Source organism: Taudactylus pleione, unplaced genomic scaffold (genome assembly GCF_031769625.1).
Source record: "Taudactylus pleione unplaced genomic scaffold, aTauple2 ptg000114l, whole genome shotgun sequence".
Classification (NCBI taxonomy): domain Eukaryota; kingdom Metazoa; phylum Chordata; class Amphibia; order Anura; family Myobatrachidae; genus Taudactylus; species Taudactylus pleione.
Genome location: NW_028284516.1, coordinates 16,254,980 through 16,280,427, shown reverse-complemented (window position 1 = coordinate 16,280,427; position 25,448 = coordinate 16,254,980). Strand labels below are relative to the sequence as shown.

Genomic DNA, 25,448 nt, shown 5'->3' with positions numbered 1-25,448 from the left:
GTTTTCTTAGAAATACATGATATTGGCTCCGCTCCTTCACTGTTTACCCGCGATTCACCTGTTTATCCTCCCCATAGTGCCCACTTCACTCAGAAGTATGAGTCATACTTACCTAAAGAACTCTCTCAGAAGGTGTGGGAGACTCCAGACTTTTTAGGTAGTTCCCCCCCCCATCCATGGAAGAGTGGGTGGATCTCCCGCATACTGCCCACTTCCTAGTGAAGTGGGCAGGATGGGAAGATTATGCCTGGGAATCGCGAGTCACCAGGTCCGCAGGGATGATGCGATGAATCATTTTAACCACGTTCCCTCCTAAACAGACCTGTTTTGCAGCAGCAGGAGTGTTGCCTATTGAAGTAAAGAGCCCGATCCCACCCCCTACATGGTCAGCTGCATCTCTTTTCCGGGCTTCTCCCAGGGAGGAGAATTAAAATGTCAGCCAGTATGGCATGAATATGCAAAGCAGCAACATCCCATATACTTGAAAAGGGCATGGCCTAATCGCGGGAGGTGTGGCCACACCCCCTTAAAAAAAGGGAGACCATGGTTGCTGTGCGCTTGGAGGGTGGTGCACTGTGAGCCCCTCAGCCCAGTGCAAATTCCAGGGGGGGTATGATCAGGATGTTCACTCCCCCCACAAGCAGAGGAGACTCTGCAGCAGCAAGCAGTCTCCCTTTGCAGCTCAGCACAAAGCAGCATGTGCTGGGCAGCTCAGCTGACATGGAGGAGGGGGGTGGCGATGGACCTGGGCCCCCGCCGGGTCCCGCCAGCAAGCCCTTGCAATTAGTACCTGCTCCCCCCCTTTCGGCAGCCCTAGCAGTAAGTCAATCAGATGAGGTTTTCTAGTAGTGGCGACAGCCATCATCATCATTGTGCGATTGCACTCGTCTTTGACCACCTACAATTCCGTGCCAGTCTGCATCTTTTCGTAATTGCGCAAACATGCCCTTACTGTATTCGGCCTACGTTAGTCCAACCCTTCTGTACTCTGTCCTGACTCTCCAGATGCAAGCGGGAGTCAGTGCCAGAATGATGCAAACCCGCCTAGACACATTTGCGTACAGTGTGAGTTACGCAAACTATGTAGGTCTCACTCAGCCCCGTACTGCTTAGAAGCTATTATACTGCAAAAGGCCTAAGGAATTTTACATTACATGTTTGTGTCTTATGAAATAGCACAACAGTAATAATACAAATGTACAGTATGATTTTACTTACTTTGGAGAGTAATTGCACACTAAATATATTGCCTTTGGCCATATTTGCCCCCAAACGTTCATGTTATGACACAGGTTTAGAGCACAACCAATTCTGGTGCTTGTTGCCCACACCACCTAAATGAAAACAAAAAAAAAACACAATAAAATGGCATGGCCCATCATTTATTGATCCCTAAAATATATCTACTTATCAAACATTCAATATCATTATTCACAAGGTTATTTCCTGCGTCTGATAATGGAGAGCATGTCCAGAGAAAACAATTCAGATAACATTTGGCCAGACACCTCCTACTCATTTACACATGGGATAACAGACTTAATTGACTTTTTTCATTTTACCATGTTGGTGACTGTGTTAAGTCCCATTTACATGATAATAGCATTTTTAATAAAGAATCACATCAATATCAAAAATTAAATCCTATTATTATTTCACGGCACTGCGGCCAGTTGTGAATTTTACCTAGCCCGCTCCCAATTTTACCTAGCCCCCTCCACCAGTAAAATCCGCCAGTGAGTGAGTCCCGGGAACCTCCCCTCTTCCCCCAGTATATACAATGACAGACTCAGGGCATGATTCAGAGATGGACGCAATGGCGATTACATACGCAGATTGAGCGATTGTTGCCATCATGTATGCGTAAAAAAAGTCACAGCGCGTGAGCAGTGATCACATTGTGGTACGGACGCACAGAGGAAGACATCGCAGAGTGAGTGACAGGTAGTTAGTGTATGGGGGAGGTTACAGAGGGGGCGGTCAGGAAAAATTAGCCTGTGTGATATCCTACCCCGCATGAGAGCACTCCGCGTGTCAGGAGGGCTGGCGAGCAGAGGCAGGCTGGGCCAGGGGGCAGGGTGACATCTGCCCCCCGGGGCCGGTACATTTGAAGCCATTTAGGGCCGCAGCTTGGAGTAACTGGAAACAGTGCCCGGCCACAATCAGATCAGTGTGGCCGTGCAGCGGCTGCCAGTCATGTGACGCTCCTCCAAGCCGCGCTGCTATCAAAGTGCACAGTGTCTGTACACTGTGAACACTGATTTGGCTGCTAGATTACTGCTTGGTGGATGACGCTAGCCATCCACCAATCACTGTTGTGGGCGTATCTATGCACTGATTGGTGAATAGCTCCAGCCATCCACCAATCAGAGGACGCTGCAAATGCGCTGGGACTTTGGGAGAGGAAGAGCCGGAGAGGACAGCACAGCACAGCAGGAGGAGATGGCCACCCCCATAGATCTGAGGTCTGATTTTTAAATGGCTCTTTTATGCAGGGGGGAGGAAATGTAGGTGACATCATGGTTATAGTTGTATGAGGGAGAGCAGTTACGAGACACTTGTTTGAGGAGGGGGGGGGCTATTATCTTACATCATTGATGGAAGAGGTGGGGCAGATATGGGGCATAATTAGAATTGTTGGAGGGGGCAATTGTGGAAAATAATTGTGGGAAGAGGAGGGACTTTTATGGCACATCATTATAATTGTGGTAGGGGGAGGGGGCAGTTGTGGGTCATTATTATGTGAGGATGGGGCAGTTATGGGTCATTATTATGTGAGGAGGGGGCAGTTATGGGTCATTATTATGTGAGGAGGGGGCAGTTATGGGTCATTATTATGTCATTATTATGTGAGGAGGAGGCAGTTATGGATCATTATTGCGTGAAGAGAGGGGTAGTTATGGGTCATTATTATTATGTGAGGAGGGGGGCAGTTATGGGTCATAATTATGTGAGGAGGGGGCAGTTATGGGTCATTATTGAGTGAAGAGAAGGGCAGTTATGGGTCATTATTAGTATGTGAGGAGAGGGCATTTATGGGTCTATTGTGGGAGGAGGGGGGTTATGGGACATTATTATAGTTGTGTGAGGGTATGATTATAATTTATTGGTGATGATTGTTGGAATTGCGGAATGATTGTAATTTAGACAAAGAAGGGAGAGTGTCAGGTCTGGGGTCTATTTTTAAATGGGAGGAATTTATTATTTATTTTACAAAGTGGACAATATTTTGCTTGTTGGTGTATATGTAGCAAATTATTTGGTGGTTTTTAAGGTTTTTTTATGCCAAGTCAGTAATATTCTAATTTGTTATTACATATAGAGTGTGACTTTAACAACTATGAGCCTGCTTCAGAGATGTATGGTCATCCGATAATGCAAGTACATCTCTAATGTTTTTGGGTCTGCACCTGCACAGGATCTGTTGTGCGCATGTGCAGAACTGGTCCTGCGATTATGCTCACAGACCCCCCCCCCAAGTCGCAGCATTATTGACATACTGAGGCGTTTGGGGGCAATTTCCGAGAGGGACTAGGCCAGGACTGTGTTGGCGGATGCAGATTCCTGGCCTCTTACATGACCAGCACCCGGTCAGGCTGCAGGAAGCTTCAGCTCCTGCATCCTGATCAAAGGAGCAATGATGGTTGCGATTGTGGTGATCCCAGCCTGCGGTGTCTGTCACAGTGCTGGGATCATAATGCATCTAGGAGGTGTCTGACACCTCCTTCTGCATTTGTATCTGAGATGGACAGATTTGCACAGCTGCTTTTGTGCGCCTCTTCAAATCCACCCAACTCTGAATCAGGCCCTATATGTATTCATACTTTTTATGATTTGCCTTGGCTTGTGACCAGCGGCAGCACTCACGATTGTATGTTGATTGTAGACAATTTTGTTAGTAATAGATAATCCATTCCTCCCTCGGAGTGTGATGCTGAGGTGAATTGCATATGACGCTGCATCACTGGTACACTTGGATCCGGCGTATGAGCAGGGCAAAAACACGCAAGAAACTGAATGCTTCACCTACTGACATCCATTCATCTCAGCATCAGGCCCTTTCTGAGCAATGACACAGGTTTATCAAGTGGTAAAGCGCACTGGTTTTAACTTATAGCCTGATATTCTAAGACTTATTGTCTGTGAATTGCTTCCTATATTGGTCACTAGAATGGTCCCTGTATTGTAGAACGGTCATTACAATGCTCCTTTGTATGTTGGTTACTATCAGTGCTTTTCCTGTATTGTATATTGTGAGTTTAATGCTTACTCTGTTGTATAGAAATCATTAGTTTGGTCCATATAGTGAATATTGATCACTAGAGTGGTCACTGTATTGTGTAAGTAAAAGTCACTAGAATGCACTGTGTATTGTATAGAGGTCAATCTGCTAGTCTCCGCTTTGTCAGGAAGGGCTGGTACAGTATATGATGCATTTCATTATAGTTCTATGACATTACAATTTTAAACCATACCCACTTTAGACAAACCACTCCCACAGGTTTTTGTCACGCCTATTTTTCCTTTGCCGTGCACCAGGGACACCTGCTTGCATTGCCCCCCAGGATAAAAGTTCCCAGCCAGCCTCTGCTGGTGAGTCTATGGCAGGTCGGACCTGCTCGATGTGCGTCGATGTTACCGATATTTACGCAGGTAAGCGATGTCATACGCATGTAAGAATGCAGCATATATTCAAAGCTGCGTTGTGTATAAAATCGCAGTTGCGATCGCATTAGCGCCCATCTCTGAATCAGGCCCTCAGATTGCTCGCTGGTAGCGCAGGTCACTGCAGGAGCCTGTCCCGGACCCTGCAGCAGATGCATAGACCGGGCAGCCCCTAAATGACGAGGAGTGGATGAATACTGGTTTCCCATTGGAAGCTCTTACTGCTAATCTCATGTTGGGCTTGCAGTCCCAGGGGTAGGAAACTCCACCCCCTGGGACAGCCAGTCTGGAGTGTGATTAGCAGTAACAGCTTGCAGTGGGAAACCCACAGTGTGCTATATCACTTTCCTTGATTAGTTTCTAGGGGCTGAGGACTATGCAGCCCCTAGAACTCACTTTAGTGCATGGGCATGCTGCTCTAATGTAGCGTTATAAATGCATTATTTCATCTAATCATAGGGGGCGATTCAATTGTATTGGGCCCACCCGACGTCTATACGAATAGGTGCCTGACGAAGAAATTCAATTGTTTTTCCGTTCAGGCATCCATTAGCATTTATCGCACCTAAAACACCGGGTTTAGCCACGCAAAGGAGCTACATCCATCGAAAGAAGGTGGTTAGGGCGCCGAAAACACTGTTAGGACGCCAAAAACGACAGACTTTGCACACATTTCCTCTCACACCTCAGCTTTAGGCATTCAATTGGAGAAACAACTGAATTGCTCCATCTGGCGCCCCATCGTATAGATGCCCAGCAGGGGGTATAAAAAATAATTCAATTCCCTCCATAGAGACTTAGGGGTATATTCACTAAAGTGAGGAGGTTTTAGAAATGGAGATGTTGCCCATAGCAACCAATGAGATTCTACATAACATTTAAGTAGCACCTTCTATAATATAGTAGCTACAATCTGATTTGGTTGCTATGGGCAACATCTCCACTTCCAAAAATTCTCACTTTAGTAAATATAAATATACCCCTTAGTGCTCTAAAATGATTTTACTTGCTGATGTTATAGTTTTAATTTTCTACGTGTCAGCAACTGAGACCAACCTTTACTATTTGAAAATTAAGGGCAGGATGTACTAAGCATTGAATATGCGATGCCGTTCATTCCGCCGATAATATCGCTAGTATGTACCTACAAATGCACAAAGGACAGCTCTTCTCTGGCGTCCTTCTGCGCATGTGCAGAATGATGTGTGCGCCGCATAGAGGGTGCTGGGAGAGATCTGATTGGATCCCTCTCAGGAGGAAATGCGAAAAGAAGCCCACAGGCATCTTTAGATGGCCTTACCCACAGATATCAAGCTTGTTACATATGGAAATGCAGCCAAAACTCTTTAGTACATCCCACCCTGTAAGAGGCTTAATTATACATTATGATTAGGTCTTTTTTATAGTGTTCAAGTTCAGTTGCTGACAGGTAGAAATTTTATTATATAACATTAGTAAAGAAAATAGTAAGAAAAATGAATGTATTTATAAACAGTACAATTGATATTGTAGCCCCACTCAACTCTAAACATAGGAGCTGCCACTGACTGTGGTTATTGTTTCAATCCAAATAGGGCACAATCTTTGCAGAGTTCATACATTCGTCCAGTATTTGTGTGCAGACTAAGACTATATAAGACCTAAAGGATTTAAACGTGGAGGTAGCATTGGGATTTGTGCACATTACAGATTCTAGAGCTTTAAGGGCTAGTTAGGTTGCTGGGTAGTGTCAAGAGTTGCAGGAGCTAATAGGAAAGTAGCAGGGAGGGCTTTAGGGATTAAGATCTCGGGGGATATTTAGCACAATCTACATATTTAATACGGATGTGATGAATATTTTTCACCTAAAATTCGCAATGTGAAAATTCATATTCTCACAAACATTTACTGAAAACCTCTTGCCAAGAGACAGACTGCGATAAGTGCCTGTACCGGCGAAAAGCTGGAACCAGTGTGATAGAGAAAAGCGATCATACTGCTTCCTGGTTCGGGTCCTCAGCAGCCAATGCGAATTTGTGGCCATTGGCCTGTTGAAAGATTTAGCAAAATAGTAGCCAATAGGCTACTATAGGGTAACACCATCTGGTGATGGCGTCATCCCATCCAAGTGCTTGGTGAATCTGGCAGCAAAGCAGCCTATATAGAAACCTTTGGGGGCTGCATTTGTGGATGAAAATAGAGGAGCCGTGGCAGATAGTGGAGATATCTGCTGCAATGGGATCTTTAATATTTGTGGGTACCCATGAAACTGACGTTTTCCGGGAATATCCATTTTTTCTTTGCCAACGGGGCATAATAGGCAGGAAATGATGGCAATAAGCAGCCATGGGTTACTCAAAGGACAGTCAAAGCAGTCTACAGTACGTCACTGCCAATCAGATGTAGCTGTGACACCAATCTTCCAGGAGGCAGGGGTCATAGGCACCATCATTGTGGTGGAGTCCAGTGCTGAGCCAAAGAAGGGGGTATGCTCTTCACAATCTGATAGTTCTGGGACGTACAGCCACCCACAATATTTTGCTGGTGTTCTGGCTAGGGATGATAGTTGCACATGCTTTCTTTGCCGCCATATTAACAATTCATTTAAGATGGGGGACCTTTAACATCAAAATAACTCTGTTTTAATTGATGGATTTTAGATTTCTGGAATAAACAGTAGGAAGAATAACAACCCCTAGACGGTTTAAGCTCCAATGGGACAGGGACTGATGTCAATGGTTACATATTATAGTACAGCACTGCATAGAATGATTGTGTTACATAAAGGATAATAAATTAATAACCAATGCTCAGAATAGACTGCATCTTCAAGGCTCCTTGTTGTACTCCATTTCCTTGTTTTACTGACCATATGCAGCATACCTCCCAACATTTGTAATGCAGGATTCAAGACTTCCGCTTGCCCGAAAGGTGGCGTGTCCTTTCGGTGAAGGGGGCATGGCCTCCTGACACAACCCCATTTACATCACTCATGGGGAAAGTCCAGCACTCCCAGAGATGCTTGGCAGCCCCCAGGTTCTCCCCTCATAGTGGAGAGATACCGTGTGCATCTCCCCAAAATTCTCACCACCGCAGGCGGGACAGGAATAGCGGTACTGTCCCACCAAAAGCAGGACAGATGGAAGGTACGTATGCAGCAATTGTAGACCTCAGAGTTGAACTGGCCAATTCTAAATGAGGCTCACTGTGCAGTGCTTTTTATCTGATGGTATTCATCGGTACCTTTTCTTTTTTTTTCTTTTTTTTTTAAATCATTCTTCATTCTTAAAACTAATTCAGGAAAAAGGAATAAATCAGTGAGATCATATTAGAAATTACTCATCTGAATACTTGTCCAGAGTATCTGAAGCTACTATAAAACTTATTCCAACTTGTAACATTAAAGTGAGTACTAGTACACCTTTTCTGAGTACCAGTACCTTATTTTCATAGAAAAAAAGCATTGTCAATATGTACAAAGAACAAACAAAGAATTCTCTATATCACAAAGCATAGTACATGTTTATATGATGGTGATTCCCAAAGTCTTTGGTGAGCAATGGTAGTTAACTAGGGACCTTTGCGAGGAAACAAAGGGATGATGATGTCTATGTGAGTGTTGGTTGTGGTGGGAAACAGTACAAGAAAAAGTTGGTATGGTGTTAGGAATAGGGAATAGAAGCACAAATGCTATGAACCTACTTTATACTTGAGTTACATTCAAAGAATTTTAAAGTTTGGTAACAAATTGTGATCAAACTTTCAAACTTGAAAATGTCATCACACAGATGAAATGGAAATGCCTAACAGTTTATAAGGAGGGACCATAAGGGTCTTTTATTTTCCAAATTCAGCTAACTAACAATTACACATACCATAAAGACCTTGCCGCCTGAGTTGCCTCAATCCACCCAAACTAAAGTGCAGGTTTTTAGAAGTGGAGTTGTTGCCCATAGCAACCAATCAGATTCTACTTATTATATTCTAGAATGTGCTAGATAAATGATAAGTACAATCTGATTCGTTGCTATGGGTAACATCTCAACTTCAAAAAAGCCGCACTTTAGTAAATATACCCATATGTTTTCGAAGACTTTACCTACATGACTGTTGCCATGGGGATATGCCAGGTGGCAAGAAAGAAGGAATGAATGAGCGGTTATGGCTACAGCAACCCTAGACTGCCACTTGAGGCTGGGTTGAGCTTGGCCAACTTCTGGAGGAGGAAAAAGACTTCTACAACCTGACAAGTGTGCAGTTGGCTCAATTGTCTTCAATCACTAAAGCAGCAGTGTCAGGCAAATGGCAAGAAGCAGAAGTCAACCTTCAAAATCATTCTACTTCTACACATTTATGTTTTAATGCCTGCATGTTGCCATAATTCTGTGCCAAATTTGCACCCACGTGGTATGCACCAAATATCTATTCAAAACTTTCAAGCAAGAACATTGTACACCTGGCCATAAATGCTTGTAGCATTTTAGTAATGTCACCTGGAATATCCAAGAAACCAAAAGTTACCAACAGAGTTCAGTATAACAGAGGGGAAGTGCCATGCTCTTCTGGCCGCAGAAGCCAAAATTGCTTTGAACAGATTTATGGTAGTCAAAGAATTCATGTTACCTATGATTGTAAGATCCTTGTATGATTCAAGACCTATTTTGTTTGCCAGTAATATTCATTTTACAATAAAGTCCCAGGTCTAACTTGGGATTTGTAACAATGTTCCAAACCTGGACAGGCCGCTTTCATACCACGGTGCTGATCCGGGTTATTCCCGGGTCAACGCCGTTTACACTGTACATAGGTACAGTTATTCTCTCCTGCTGGCTCTTGAAGATGATCATCTCCAAGTGCCGGTAAATTTAGAACTCCCCATGTTGTCAACGGGAGCCAGGTCGGATGACCCGGGTTAAACGTTTACACTGCAGGGTTACAAAGGTCTTTCCAGCATTAAACCCTGCAAGCTACCCGGGTTGATTTCCAGGTCATCGACCCGGGAATCCAATCCCTGGCCCCTTATACACTGAGCCGTGACCTGAGTTGACACAGCAGGAACCCTGGTCGAAGCGGTGGTGTAAAAGGGGTATAAGAGAGCAGGAACAGAATCCTTTCCTTCCTCCTGCCTATCTTTCCACAAATAATGATGAGTCAATAGATGAAACAGAGGGAGACACAGGTGACATCATAACTATCACTGTGCTTATAAGCACATTGGGCGCCATGTTAACAGTTGCATTGAGTTTATCTACAGCACATACATCAGTTTGAAGCAGTTACATGCATCAGCAAATTAGGATGGCCTTGCAGTCGCTCCAACTGCTCAAATCCGCTTGTTGCTGACAGCAAATCCAAAAAGGAAAACAGGGTGTATCGCTATGACTTTTCCCATCCACTTTTACTTTGCTATTTTCTTTCTCGCTTTCACCTTTATAACAAAAGTACAAAAACTAGAAAAGGGAACACCTCAAAAACACAAATAAAGCAACAGTAGATTCTGACCAGTTGCCAAAATGACCACAAGCGACATAAACAAGCAAATGTGTGATGGACATATATCCATAACATTGATCTACAGAGCTAAAAGGTAAGGGCGTAGCTGTTTATTGTTTCTGTCTGAACCAAATTTGTTCAGTTTCTTGGAAATATTTTGAAGATCACAATTTTAGGACTAAAGCCCAAAATGTTTCTTGATTTGATCATTTATACTTAATAGACATTAGGCAGGGTCACTCATTAAACATACAATCAATGTGAAATGCTGGAGTTACTAGTTAAACAATTTACCCTGGTATTTATATTGCTCATTAGATTTATTTATTTGCATATTAATAATAAAAACATACCTGTGTATAGTGGGTGCAAACAGGGCCAGAACACCTGAATGGACAGTAAGGGTTACATTCCTGTGGATATGGATATGTGTAATCTCTCACTTCATCATACCAAGCCTGGACATGGTAAGTTGGTGGCCTGTATCTTTATTGGAAAGTACAAACGAATGTCTTAATTTCTAAAATACATCAGTTCTGTTATTTGTTATAGCTGTGACATGCAGCTCTTACCTCCCCCAGTGAGCACCCAAGTTCTGTCCAATAGATGGAAGCAAATTTGCTGGACCATGTTCCCATAGACAAGTTTCTGCCCAAGCTTCAGCTGATCGTTCCAACTCCACGTCCCATACCTAAAAATTATAACATAAATGCTGTTACAGAACACCAAAGAACATTGGAGGACACAATTACACAAGCAAACTTCTTCAATATTTATTTTTGCTTTGTGTAACCTGCTACATTTATTAATTTATTTTTATTTCTTATTATCCTTAGCTGAATAATACAAAGCACTACCATGTGCTTGCCGCTGATACGTCATCATTTCCTGTCTAGGACTTCCATTTTTTTAACTAATAAAGTTTTGACTATAAATATAGTCTATTCGCAATGATCCAGTAACTTTGACAAAGTGCTTGAATGCATGAAACGCGTTGACAAACTGGGAGCCGCAACATCACATCACCCGAAAGTGCCGCTCTGAGACTTCCGGTTCAGAGGAGAGCATACACGGGGAAGAAGACCAACTACTTGCGGGATAGAAGACTCTGCAACAACAGAGACCACCGCTGCCAAAGTACTAGAGGTAGGGATAGTCAGCCTGCCCGCGTCCTTACTATAGTGCATGGGACTCTGTATGCCAGCCACACTCTTCCGGCACCCGCGCCCCCCCCACCACTGGCTCCCTGCATCTGCTCACTGAGGAGCTATAAGCATACTCTGCATTTTTAGTGTCTTCAGCTAACAAATATTCTTATTTTATTGATTTGAGTTTACTTTAGGGGTGAGCGGGTTCGGATTTCTGAAATCCGAACCCCCCCGATCCGAGTCCGATCCGAGTCAGGCTCGACTTTTCCAGCCTGACTCGGATTCTGAAATCGAGGCAAAACGTCATCTTCCCGCCTTCCGAGTCTCGCGGGTTTTGGATCCTATATAAGGTACCCACGTCGGCGCCATTTTCTCACTCGGCTGTGGACAGTGAAGAGGGAGGGTGGGAGTTAGGGCTGTGTAGTGTAGTGTAGTGTAGTGCTGCTGTTGTCCACTACTTCAAAGTCCATAGGGGCTGGCTGTGTTGTGCTGTGCTGCTGTTGTTAATAGGGGCTGTGTCCACTACTTCAAAGTCCATAGGGGCTGGCTGGACTGTGTTGTGCAGTCAGTTCTCCATAGGGGCTGTGTCCACTCCAAAGTCCTGTGCAGTGTCCCAGTCCTAAAGAGGTGCTGTAGTGTTGTCCAGGGGGTGCTCTGTCCATCAGGGGTGCTCCCCCCAAGTGCTAAAAAAATAATATATTTTCTGTGTTTGTGAATTGTGTGCGCAGTAGCCGCACGTGCATCAACAAAGTAGTGCCAAGCGTGCGCCTGTGTCATAAGTAAAGGGCCGGCTGGCTTGACCATTAAAGGGTGCTGTAACCCCCAAAGTACACTCCAGTCAAAACCAAAAAAAAAATTATTTTCTGTGTTTGTGAATTGTGTGCGCAGTAGCCGCACGTGCATCAACAAAGTAGTGCCAAGCGTGCGCCTGTGTCATAAGTAAAGGGCCGGCTGGCTTGACCGTTAAAGGGTGCTGTAACCCCCAAAGTACACTCCAGTCCAAACCGAAAAAAAATTATTTTCTGTGTTTGTGAATTGTGTGCGCAGTAGCCGCACGTGCATCAACAAAGTAGTGCCAAGCGTGCGCCTGTGTCATAAGTAAAGGGCCGGCTGGCTTGACCGTTAAAGGGTGCTGTAACCCCCGAAAGTACACTCCAGTCCAAACCAAAAAAAAAATTATTTTCTGTGTTTGTGAATTGTGTGCGCAGTAGCCGCACGTGCATCAACAAAGTAGTGCCAAGCGTGCGCCTGTGTCATAAGTAAAGGGCCGGCTGGCTTGACCGTTAAAGGGTTCTGTAACCCCCAAAGTACACTCCAAACCAAAAAAATATATATTTTCTGTGTTTGTGACTTGTGTGCACTGTGGCTGCACGTGCATCAACAAAGGAGCAGCGCCAAGCGTGCGCCTGTGTCCCATAAGTAAAGAGCCGGCTGGCTCATTTCTTAAAGGGTGGTGTAACCCACAAAGTGCACTACTCTCCAGCAAAAATAAAAAAATATTTTCTGTGTTTGTGTGCGCTTTAGCCGCACGTATATATATCAATATAACATAAATGGAGGACCAAACTTTCTCTGATAAAAATAAAATAGGGAAAGATCAAGAACCACTTCCTACTAGTGCTGTTGCTGCTGCTGGGAGTTGTTCATCATCCCAGAGAGGAAGTAGGAACATCACTACTTTTACTAAACAATTGACCCTCCAACAGTCCCTAGCGATGAGGATGAAGTACGACAGCAGTCATCCTGAAGCAAAACGTATAACTGAGGCCTTGACTGCTATGTTGGTGTTAGACGTGCATCCGGTATCCGACATTAGTGCAGTGGGATTTAGACAATTGATGAAGGTAGTGTGTCCTCGGTTCCAAATCCCGTCTAGATTCCACCTGCATCCTCAAAGCAGCAGCGACAAGCGTGCGTCTGTCTGTTAAAGGGTGGTGACACCCTCAAAGTGTGCTACACAAACAATTAAAATATTGTTCTTTTTTTTCTGTCTTTGTGAATTGTGTGGGCTGTAGCCGCACTTGCATCCTCAAAGCAGCAGCGACAAGCGTGCGTCTTTCTGTTAAAGGGTGTTGTAACTCTCAAAGTGCTCCAAAAAATCAAAAAAAATTTTTTAATGTGTTTGTGACTTGTGTGCGATGTAGCCACACTTGCATCCTCAAAGCAGCAGCGACAAGCGTGCGTCTGTCTGTTAAAGGGTGGTGACACCCTCAAAGTGTGCTACACAAACAATAAAAATATTCTTCTTCTTTTTTCTGTCTTTGTGAATTGTGTGGGCTGTAGCCGCACCTGCATCCTTAAAGCAGCAGCGACAAGCGTGCGTCTGTCTGTTAAAGGGTGGTGACACCCTCAAAGTGTGCTACACAAACAATAAAAATATTCTTCTTCTTTTTTCTGTCTTTGTGAATTGTGTGGGCTGTAGCCGCACTTGAATCCTCAAAGCAGCAGCGACAAGTGTGCGTCTGTCTGTTAAAGGATTACATCGGTGACAGCATCCAAGTAGGCATGTCAGACAGTCCGTACCTGTACTGGCAGGAAAAAGAAGCAATTTGGAGGTCCCTGTACAAACTGGCTCTATTTTACCTGAGTTGCCCCCCCTCCAGTGTGTACTCCGAAAGAGTGTTTAGTGCAGCCGGGAACCTTGTTAGCGAAAGGCGTAGGAGGTTGCTTCCACAAAATGTGGAGAAGATGATGTTCATAAAATGAATGATCAACTCTTCCAGGGAGACCAGCCTCCAGAACGTACAGAGGGACCTGTGGTTCCAGCAGGGACGAATTAATACTCTGTGAGGATGAGGATGTACATAACACTGAAGAGGGTGAGGAATCTGTGGATGAGGAGGATGAGGACGACTTCTTGCCTCCGTAGAGCCAGTTTGTGCAGGGACAGATTAATTGCCAGCTTGTTTTTGTGGGGGCCCAAACGAACCAATCATTTCAGCCACAGTTGTGTGGCAGACCCTGGCGCTGAAATGATTGGTTTGTTAAAGTGTGCATGTCCTGTTTATACAACATAAGGGTGGGTGGGAGGGCCCAAGGACAATTCCATCTTGCACCTCTTTTTTTTCTTTGCATTATGTACAGTTTGGGGCCTAGTTTTTCAATGCCATCCTGTCTGCCACTGCAGTTTCACGCCTAGATGGGTCACGTGTTTGTGCCGCCCACTCGTGTCGCTTAGCATAGTCATCCAGCTACCTCGGTGCAACCTTTTGGACATAAAAACACTATTGTGAGGTGTGAGGTATTCAGAATAGACTGGAAATGAGTGGAAATTAAGGTTATTGAGGTTAATAATAGCATAGGAGCAGAAAAACCTACAAATTTTGTGATTTTAGCTGTTTTTATGCTTTTTTTCAAAAAAATACAGATCCAAAACACAAAACCCAGAACCCAAAACACGGAAGGGTGGTTTTGGCAAAACCAATCCAGATCCAAAACACGAAGAAAGATCCAGATCCAAAACCAAAACACAAAAAGTGGCCGGTGCACACCCCTAGTTTACTTTATATTGTTTTATTATTTATTGCTATTATTTCAATTTTCATTCTTATTTTATTTAATTCTATTCTTATATTTATTTTTATTACATATTATTTAAAAATGAACTAAAATAAATAAAGTATCATTTCACTCGTTCCATTTACTTATTCTCTTACTCACTCATCAAAACCATAGCCATATATACACTTTCAACACAAGCGCTCTATGTACCCCTATATAAACGCCATCCTTGCAATTATTAGAGCTGCCATAAAGGAAGCGCAGTTCAAATAATTCTATACATTGCAAAATTCTGTATATAATGGATACATTGGCCTTTATTTATGAAGCAGTGGTTTTTGTAAGCCAAAACTTCTCGACAGGTTGAAGGTGAAAATTTAAAACTGCATTCACAACCAGTGTAAATCCCATCGTGCTTTATACTGACTGTGGGTGCAGTTTTAAAATTTCACTTGCAACCCGCAGAGAAGTGTCGACTTACAAAAGCCCCTAGTATCCAACTCTCAACAGCATTTAGCACAGCACAAAAATCACAAGCAATGGTTCTCTTTATGTGCAGGCCTCAACCTGCTTCTCAGGCAATGAGAGACAGACTAGAGAGACTGACTCACCTTTATCAGCCTCTCTCAGGAGGTCTGGCAATCAAGGCTGCTAATTAGCTGTCTATAAGAGAGAAACTAGAAACTGGGGCATATTTTATTATATAGTATATATAGTATTATATAAGTAGTGCCGATTATACACAATGCCCACAGTAGTAGTGCCTCTAATATACAATGTCCACAGAAGTAGTGCCTCTTATACAATGCCCCCTTATGCAGTGCCCCTTATGCAGTGCCCCCAGTAGTGGTAGTGCCCCTTATGCAGAGCCCATTGCTTTGGTGCCCTTTATGCAGTGCTCCCTGTAGTGCCCCCAAGAGTGGTACACCTTATGTAGTGCCCCTGGTAGTAAAGCCCCCAATAGTAATTCCCGCTAGTAGTAGTACCCCCAATAGTAATGCCCTCTAGTAGTAGTACCCAGTGGAGTAAGTTCATCCCAGACACCCGGGGGCTATTTATAATTTGATGCCTCCCCACACGTCATAGCCGCTGACACTGTAATTTAGCAATTCGCATGCAAACAGGATATATTATAGATAGACGAAGGCAGCAGCTGATGACCTGACATGGAGCTCTCCCCTAATGTATGGTGGCTTCTCAGGTGCCGGGAAGGGATGCCATGTATTGGGCGGCTCTGATGGTACACTCCGGGTACATAGTTACAGCCCTAAGTAAGGTGAATATGTTGTGGACAATGGAGGAGATGCCCCTTCAGAGCTGGAGCCCGGTTGCAGGTGCCTCCATTGTCTCCCATAGTTCTGCCCCTGGTAGTGCCCCCAGTAGTACTGCCCCCTAAGTAATGCCCCCAATAGTGAAGCCGCTTACACGAAAAAAAATAAAAAATACTTACCTTAAGCACCGCTCCTGCATCTGCGGCCATCCGACAGGGGAAGTGGATAGATCCTCTTCAGTTTTTGTACCCTGACATCATCAGCCACTGTTCACAAAATTATATTCCCCATCTATGCCCACGTGGATGGTAGGGAATGCAGTTGGAGAGCGTAGCTAGCCACTGAGTTCGAAGTGTGGAGAGTGGACAACTTTCTTTTTTTGGTGGACTATATGGGCAGGGAACAGCACTTACTCCACGTCACTTCCAAGTACAGAAGCTGAAGGTGAAATATACCTTTCCGTCTGACAGGCTGCTCCTCGGAACTATGGGAGAGACGTCATGACTCACCAGTTGCACAATTTTATCCACATTACACCACACATTCTGCCCCTGAGTCACATTACACCACAGTACAATAGTGTCCCTTATTAATGTTATGACACACATTAGTGCTCATTTCACTCAATGCCCATAGTAGTGCCTCTTATACACAATGCCACGGTAGTGCCCCTTATACACAATGCCCACAGCAGTAGTGCCCCATATGTAATGCCCCCAGTAGTGGTGCCCCCACTAATGGTAGTGCCCCTTATGCAGAGCCCCCATTAGTGGTGCCCCTTATGCAGCGCCCCCAGTAGAAATGCCCACCAGTAGTGAAGCCACTAACACCCAGTAGTGGAAGTTCCCCTTATGCAGTGCCCCCAGTAGTTGTATTGCCCCTTATGCAGTGCCCCCAGTAGTGACAGTGCCCCTTATGCAGAGCCCACAGTAGTGGTGCCCTTTATGCAGTGCCCCCAGTAGTAGTGCCCCCAAGAGTGGTGCCCCTTATGCAGTGCCCCCAGTAGTAGTGCCCCCAATAGTAATGCCCCTATTAGTAGTGCCCCCAGTAGAAATGCCCTGCTAGTAGTAGTGCCCCCTAGTCCGCAGCCATCCAACAGGGGAAGTGGATAGATCCCCTTCACTTTTTGCACCCCGACGTCATCAGCCACTGTTCAACATCATTCCCTACCATCTACGTGGGCATAGAGGGGGAATATAATTTTGTAGCGAGCGTAGCTAGCCATCGTGCCCGAAGTGTGGCGAGCCCGCGAGGGACAACTTTCTTTTTTTGGTGGACTGTATGGGCAGGAAACAGCACTTCTGTCCTCAGTCGTCACTTCCAGGTACAGAAACTGGAGGGGCAATTTACCTTTCCGTCTGACAGGCTGCTCCTCGGAACTATGGGAGAGATGTCATGATGTCTCTACCATAGTGCACTGCACATTGCCGGAGCCGGAAGCCGGAGCTCAGGAGGGACGCTGCGGGGAGGTAGCCAGATGCCCGGCAAATGGAGCCTCCCTGCGGCGCCGGGCTGAGGTGGACCGGAGGAGGCGAAACTGGTTCTGTCTACCAATCCGGCCCACTTTAACCCCTTTATGTGTATGGGCCTCAGGACGACCGCCCCTGTCGCCCCCCCCCCCCTCTTAATCCGGTCCTGGTCATCGAAGACTGCCCCTAGTATGCTGTACATGTACTGGATCTTTAAAATAAACGATGTTCATAAATAACAATTTTTTCCGATGATCGTATATATCAATTAATTCGATATTTGCGTGTAAACGATTTTTACGGAACTCTAATATATCCTCCAGTATGTCCCACTGAATGGGACACAATGGGGAATCATTCAGAGAAACTTCAGTTCACAGAGCTCCATGTTTTGTGCTAATAACTACTGCAGACACATTTTCTGTGCATATTCTGGGGGAGAGAATGAAGCTATGGCTGCACTGAGTTCTATCAGCTTCTGAAGCCACGGATGATAGATCACTGGGTTGCCCAGCAAGATCTACACGGGGAAATGGAGAGGAGGAAAGATTGCAGGGGAAGTGCGGCTGCAGTGAGCCCTGTGAGCTCCTGCAGCCTGTATGATCATCACTGCTGTGGGCAGTCAGGCAGCTGGAGACGCGGCTGCACTGTGAGCTCCGGCAGCCTCATGTGTGCTCACCATCATTATGGCCATGCCTGACTAGCAGGGGCTGGCTGGTAACTTTCAGCCTGGGGGGCAACACAAGCTTTCACCAAAAAAAAAAACCTGTGACGGAAAAATTGTCATCGTGTATGTATATTTATTGCGCAAACCTTCCCCCATCTGTCTACACTTTGAGACCTCCTCCCTTATCTGAATAATCTGTATACCCATTATTGTGGCCCCCTTCTCATCTGTATAGTCATTATTCTACTTCCCTCCCTATCTGTATAGACTTTATTGTGCCCCCCTCCCCATCTGTATACCCATTATTGTGCACACCCCCACCATTGCTGTGCCCCCTCCCCATCTGTATACCCTTTATTGTGCCCCCTTCCCATCTGCAATAGGGAGAAAAAGTGGCAGTATGGATGGTTGAAGAAAAAAGGAAACATTCATGGCCTTTGCCTCAAAATATAATTCTATACAATTTATTAAAATGCCAAACAGTGTAGAACATTGAATAGAAAGTAAGTAATACATATAAGGTATGGCTGCCAATCCAGATACCAGATGTATATGGATATATAACCCTAAAAGTGAAAATAACACAGGTTTTAGCCAGAAAACTAGGAATGCCTGCATGCACTTTCAGGATAAACAATCCCAGCTCTTACACTTCATTTTGAGAAAAAGCTGTAAATTATGGTCAGTTGCACTCCGCATTAGGGGGCCTATTCATCATTTTCACATGCTTTTGTAAAAATGAAGTGGTGAACATTTTCACCTGCAATTATAAAAATTAAGTTTTTGGGCCATTCATCAAGAAGGTTAAGCAGGAGAACGGAGCAGAGATATCGCCTACTTACCTTCCTCTTGCGGAATGGCCCGCTGTCCCCATACACTAGTATAAGGACAGAATTCATCAAGTTCCAAAAATACAATATTTTCAGAGCTCGGCTGCAGGAGCATTCGCCATCTTCAGATGGCAAATGCTCTTTCTTGTGGATTGCAACCAGCTCCTTCCCTATGGGAAGGAAGTCCGGGTTGCAAAGAGGGATCCTTTTAGATCCCTCCTCCCCTATGCGGCTCTTCCGGCAGGCGTCGGGGCTCTTCTGCGCATGTGTGACCTGTATGTCATGCATGCGCACTACCGTCACTGCTCCAAAATGATCAACCACTGCGGACTCTGCGTGTATAGCTAGGGGTGGGAATAGAAACCTGGGGGTGGAGCCGAGGCAGCAGGGACACACACTGAGCTGTGTGATCCAATTGGCTGGCAAAAGATTCTATTCAGGCATCTGCGAGTGGGCATTTCTTACCGGTAGCATTACATATGACCGTGTCAGTAAAAGCCTAGTTTGGCAAGGTCGCACCTGATATTAACCACTTGCCTGGTGTGGTCACAACAGTTACCTTAAAAAGAAACCAAACTCCAATCAGCGTTGCCTACATAGGAACTTGCTATTTTCACATTTGCGGAAACATCTGCTTTATGAAAAAGCCTCTGTGATTATTGAAAAGGTGAATCACCGGCTATATTCTCTAAAGCATAATGTATTAACTGTTACCTCAAGTCACTTTGTAGCCTCTTCTAAAAAGTAGTCTATCTTGTTCTTCAACCAATATTTTTACTTACACAATTTCCCGCTCACTATTTTTTTTCCCTACATCCAGGAAGGGGTTTTATATTCTGCTTTATACTTATTTTGGCCCTTGCTCCCCACGCTAGACCTGCCATCTTGGCTTCTGAGAAACTTTTCTCACCTCTTCAGCAGTTTCTTTAAAAAGTATCTGTCCTCTGGTAATAGGAGTTTAAATTATACAATGTGAAAAAAAGGACACTTGTTTAGGAACATGCAACAGGCTGGGTTCAACTATTATAATAGATTTTACAACCAAAGGAAGCAATACCTTCAGATATACCCATTTGCTGTTTATAGGATGAAATATTATCTAGGGGCCTTATTCAGCATTGTACATACAGTACGTGCATTTCTGAAAGTAAATTCCTGATTATCGTGAATCTGCGCTTGCACTGGACCCATTCTGCAAATGTGCAGGATGGGTTCTGCATGATCTAGCGCAGGCCCCCATATGCCCCTGATTGACATTCAGAGGCATTTAATGAGCGGTGTGGGGGAGGAGATTGGCGGTGGACCCGGAAATGGGGACGCGTCGTCCCCATTTTTCGGTAGTGGAAAGGCCAGGATCTGCGTCCACGGATGCAGTTTTCTGGCCTCGCAAGCTGGCCAGCCTGAGCAAGCTGAGACTTACTAAGCTGGCCAGCGTCATCCACATCCCAGGCTGCGACTTCAGTCTCAGTCCTGGGAACGAAAATGCGGCAGGGGGTGTCAGACAACTCTTGGTACATATGCATATTTGCAAGGACGGAATTGCAAAGCTGTTTGCATGCCACTTTGCAATTCCTTTCATTACTGAATCACCCTCAAGGTCTTTAATTACTCCAATATGTACTCTTGTCTACTAAAACTCATTGGGGTATATTTACTTAAGGTCGATTTTGGATTTCTGGTGTATTTATACTTTTATAGGTGATTTTCAGTTGATTTTGCAAAATTGGGGATTTACTAAAGGCAAAATTGACTATAAAACTGAATCCCGACCAAAAATCGATACTTTACCATAGACCACTACAGGATTCTCTCATTTACTAACAGTTGGATTGGAAATCAACTAAAGATTGTCTCCAAATCTGAATTTAAAAAGCAACCAAATAATACACCCGATGGAGACAAGCAAGTTTGGGAGAAGGATGCACAGATCACTGTGATCTGTGCACACTTCTTAGGGTTAAAAGAAGCTAAACAAGTCCTCTTCTTCAAGTAGAAGTTCTAGGTCTAGGTAAAATAAAAAAATAAAAACGTACAAGACCCCACGGACAAGCAGTGGCCAGTGCCCGGTGCCACACAAAATTAATTAAGGTCATTCGCGGTCAGCTCCATAATGAAGAAGCTATTTTCATGGCAGCCAATCTGCAGCCGCTGGCATCAGCCAGTCACTGGCCACTGCCATGAAAACAACTTCTCCATTAGGGCTGGTAAATTCTCATGAGGGGTACCCCTTTTTTGGGGGGCCACCACTTTCCAAGGATTGCCATCCTTGGGCTGACCAGTTTGGGGCTGGTCTAATGCTTTGGCAGGTTTATCCCACACTGTGTGACTTCCTGCTGTGGCATTGCCACTCCGGCTGCTTCAGTTTTACCCCGATTTTCCATGACCAGACCAGGCTAAAAGGTCCTTGGCTGATCTCAGATGGTCTACCAGGTATGATGCAATGGGAAGGGGAGATGCATTCATATACATTTCCATAAGATAAGCCTTATTTGTTATCTTCTAGTCTTAGAAGACTTGTTAGGTAGGTAAGTGGAAATAACAATATGATATATTTAAAAAGTGACACTATACTTTTTTTTTGTTTAAAAACAAAAGGAAAGTTATTCGGACCAATCAGTGAGTGACATGATACTTTAAATAGGAGGGCAAGCTTTTCAAAAAAAGAATACATTATAAAAAGTTTGTTTTTAGATAGGACTCTAAGGGATCAATCCTATTAGGCGAGTTGCTACTTTCACTTAGAATTCGCATAGCGAATTAATTTTGGAATCCAATTAGCAACTCGCACTGAATCACTCAGACTGAATTCGCAACTTTCCACTCGCACCTCCCTGAAGGTGAGAGATGGAAAGGAAAATCTTTATTTTAAGGTTAAAATGTTGGGACACTGTGCTGTGAACCTCATGGATAAACCCCCTAATGACTAATTAGGCATTTTGAAGTTTCCAATTAGCTTAATTAGTCCAATAATGACATGTAATTTTTTGGGGTAAAAAAATTATTTATTCTAATTACCCCAAAATCAACTTTTTCGTTAGCTTAGGCACCCCAAATTTAATTAATTACAATTTATTTTAGTTGAAAAAGAATTGTTTTTATAACTTTATTTTTTAAGGTGCCCTCAAAGTACCCCAAAATCACCCTTTTTCCTAGGTTTTTTTTTGCATTTTTTGTTTAATGCGTTTGAGATCAAACGAAAAAAGTTTTGTTTTTTTTAAATGCAAGAAAATAATAAGAAACACAAATCAGCAATTTGACAACATTTAAAAACCTACAGTAACTTCCTAATGCCCACCAACAGCCTTCTATATGGTCCTGCTAACAAAATTATCCATTTTGGGGGGGTCCAGGATGGTCTCCCCACATTTTCATGCAATTCTCGCCAATCTTATTTGGCAGTCAATTTGCACCCCTCTGCTGCGAGTAGTGCGAATAGGCATTTGTAATAGGATTGGAGAATTCTCGGGAGCGCGCTACGCTGCAAGTGTGGGAGTTTAAAAAAAGAGCTTGCTACTCGCCATTCGCAAGTAAATTGGATTGAGCCCTAGGTGTGTAATAGTGATACAGCAGAGTTTGAGCATCTTTGGAATAACCTGTAATTATAAGAGGAATCCATGAAAACACTTTAGAAGTGCACTGGATGCACCCTAAGAGATAGTTTGTGTATCTAGGTGTGCAGGAAGTCTGAATTGAATGGGAGTCTGTGAAAAGTGTAATCATCAAAAAAAAAAGTCCATCACTAAGACATCGGTACAGCATGTAATACATATACGTCTTTTGTGCTACAAATGCACTATTTTGCCATAGTACAACTGTAAAGTGTAGAATGAGATGTGCTAAAATTAAAGCGAGCCATCCAATCTTCAAGACTTTTCTCCTCAGAAGAAATGGCTGTTTCACACTACAAACAAACATATCATACTTGCTGATATTTGTGACCTTTCTTTGGAGGGGAGATCGAGGGGGGCAAGTGCAGAGGATAGGGACATGATGACTCGCCGTCACGTCACCTGCTCCACTCCAGTATCACGCAGTGTGGAGGTGAGACAAGATTATGCAATTCACCACAAATCCTGTCATCAAGGCTTGGTCCACTGCCCTAATGAAGTGGGCCAGCTGCCCTCGGTTGCCTGCTCTTCCAGGAGAACTCCCCAAAATTCCAGTGTCTCCCAGACATTCAGGTAGCGTAACAATGTAAGCAATGAGTACAGGTAAAAATTTGCCATCGCATTTGCAATCTTATTTTTGCACAGCTACACAAACCATGTGCATTGATATGTCTATTTCTATATATGTCTGATTTCTCTCATCTGTTGGTGCAAACATTTCCTTGTTCTTTTTTCATCCTATAAAGGAGTCCATTAGAGAGTTTCTTAGGGGGGGGGGAATGTGTCAGACCCCGTAAAGATGGCAAGTGAAGAAGTTGCCCATAGCATCCAATAAGTTTCTACCTATCATTTTAAAGAATGTACTAGATAAATGATAGCAATAATCTGATTGTTTGCTTTGTAATTATGTAAAACAATGGAAGGTCTAAGTAACAGCAGTGATTCTGAACTCTGTAGATCCCAAATATTGCTCAAAAAATAAAAAAAAAGATACAAAGTTTTCATGTGACACCTTGGATTCACTAAAGCGCCCAGTGATGAACAGAATGAACAAAAGCTATGAATAATGAATCAGGCCAGCATGTTTCAAAGAGAGGACTGTATGCTTTCCAAACAAGTACTGTAGAGTGCTCTGTCTGTGCAGGCCTTATTGGAAGCTAAATCAGTTTCTTTAAATGTATTCCAGCTCTACTAAATAGTCTAAGCCTCAGAAATATAAAAGCTGTAGAAACGACGATTGAAAACAATGACTGTATAAATTTCCTTTTATGAATGGGATCTATTATTAAGACATCTGTCAGGGATCTACCCCAGAGGAAGGAAATATTCTTTCCTGGATATTTACAAACTTGATTAGCATTGCATTTGCTGTAAAGGACAATGTGTTCTACTTAAAAAAAAAAAATTATAAAGAACATTGGTGACCCAAAATACACATTCACTGTATTGCCTTCAGCGCCACCAACAGCAGCATCTAATAAACAGCAGCTCATTTCAAAGGAAGGCTACTCTGTGTATCACCGGTTTCACTAAGAGACATACCGCTGACAACCTGTTGAATTTGCCCTGTCACCAGCTGAAGCAATAGGCAGTTACAAGGTGGAACTCCACCCTTTATATGCTTCAGTGGATGGAGAAACAGCAAGAAGCCATCCAAAGCTACACAAACGTACTTTGATATAGGAAGAGGAGGCGGAATGTACCTTTCTCAAGCTCAGTGGAAAATACTTTCCGTGTTGTGCAAAGTGCTGAAACCCTTCAAAAGTGGTTACCTGTGAAGTGAGTTCAAACACTGCCAGCTTGAGTCAGGTAATTCCCATAATTAGACTGTTGGAAAAGCATCTTGAAAAACTGAAGTAGGAGCTGAAACAAAGAGATTCTGCTAAGTGTAGATCAAGTCCTTTATTTGATTCGCCGGGATCCAAGGGTTGTCAGGATCTTACAATCGGATCAATACATTTTGGTGACAGTGCTGGATCCTAGGTTTAAGTCATACGTTGTGTCTTTCTTCCCAGCGGATAGATATCTGAAGAGATGCAAAGAGCTGTTGGTAAGGAAATTGTCAGTTCAAGTGGCACGTGATGCAATGGATCCTCCTTCAGTTTCTCCAGCAAGTGTGGCTACCAGGAAAAAACTAAACTTTCCCAAAAAAAAGACCCACTGGAGATGCGGAAGAGTCAATACAAGCAAGTTTTGACATCTGGTCGGGTCTAAAAGAATTGCCTACAATTAATGAGAACTCTACCGTGACTTCATCTGATACTGTCACCATTCAAAGAATGGTTGAGGACTATTTTAATGATAGCATTCAAATAGATATGTCAGACAGTCTGTTACACTACTGGCAGGAAAAAAAGGCAATTTGGAGGCCCTTGCACAAACTGGCTTTGCTTTACTTGAGCTGCCCACCCTCCAGGGTTGCTTAGATCACCAGTAGCACACACAGGGGGGTTTCTGAGTACCCAGAAACCTCCCCTGCCAGACTCGAGAGCAGGCATCACGCTCTTAAGTCCAGTCCCCTCATGGCAAAATGCAGCGATTCTCGGATCAATCAGGAGGTGGCGCAGCCAATATGATGCAATTCCATTAGAAATGCTTCACTTGGCTCCACCCCTTCCCGATTGACCCGCAAATCACACTAGTTTCACGCTACTAGGAGGGGCCTAGTGACACGGTGCCAGCCTGCCAGGTCTACAAGGTAAGGGGGTGCGTGTAATGTATAGATATGTGTGACATATGTATTATTTGGAACCCAGGGCAAATGTAAAAATGGAGCCTTCCCCCTATGTGCGTGCGGCAAAAAATGGGTGTGGTCAA

The 25,448-nt window shown here is 43.9% G+C and overlaps 1 protein-coding gene across 1 annotated transcript in view; it reads right to left on the bottom strand.

Moving 5' to 3' along the window:
* Nucleotides 1-25,448, bottom strand: part of CRISPLD1 (cysteine rich secretory protein LCCL domain containing 1) — a 115,582-nt gene that overhangs the window by 49,633 nt on the left and 40,501 nt on the right. Inside the window, exons 3-5 of the mRNA XM_088471558.1 lie at nt 10,710-10,828; nt 10,491-10,623; nt 1,219-1,334 (exon numbers count right to left, since the gene is read on the bottom strand). Of these exons, the coding sequence (XP_088327684.1) occupies nt 1,219-1,334; nt 10,491-10,623; nt 10,710-10,828 (368 nt within the window). The remainder of the gene's footprint in view (nt 1-1,218; nt 1,335-10,490; nt 10,624-10,709; nt 10,829-25,448) is intronic.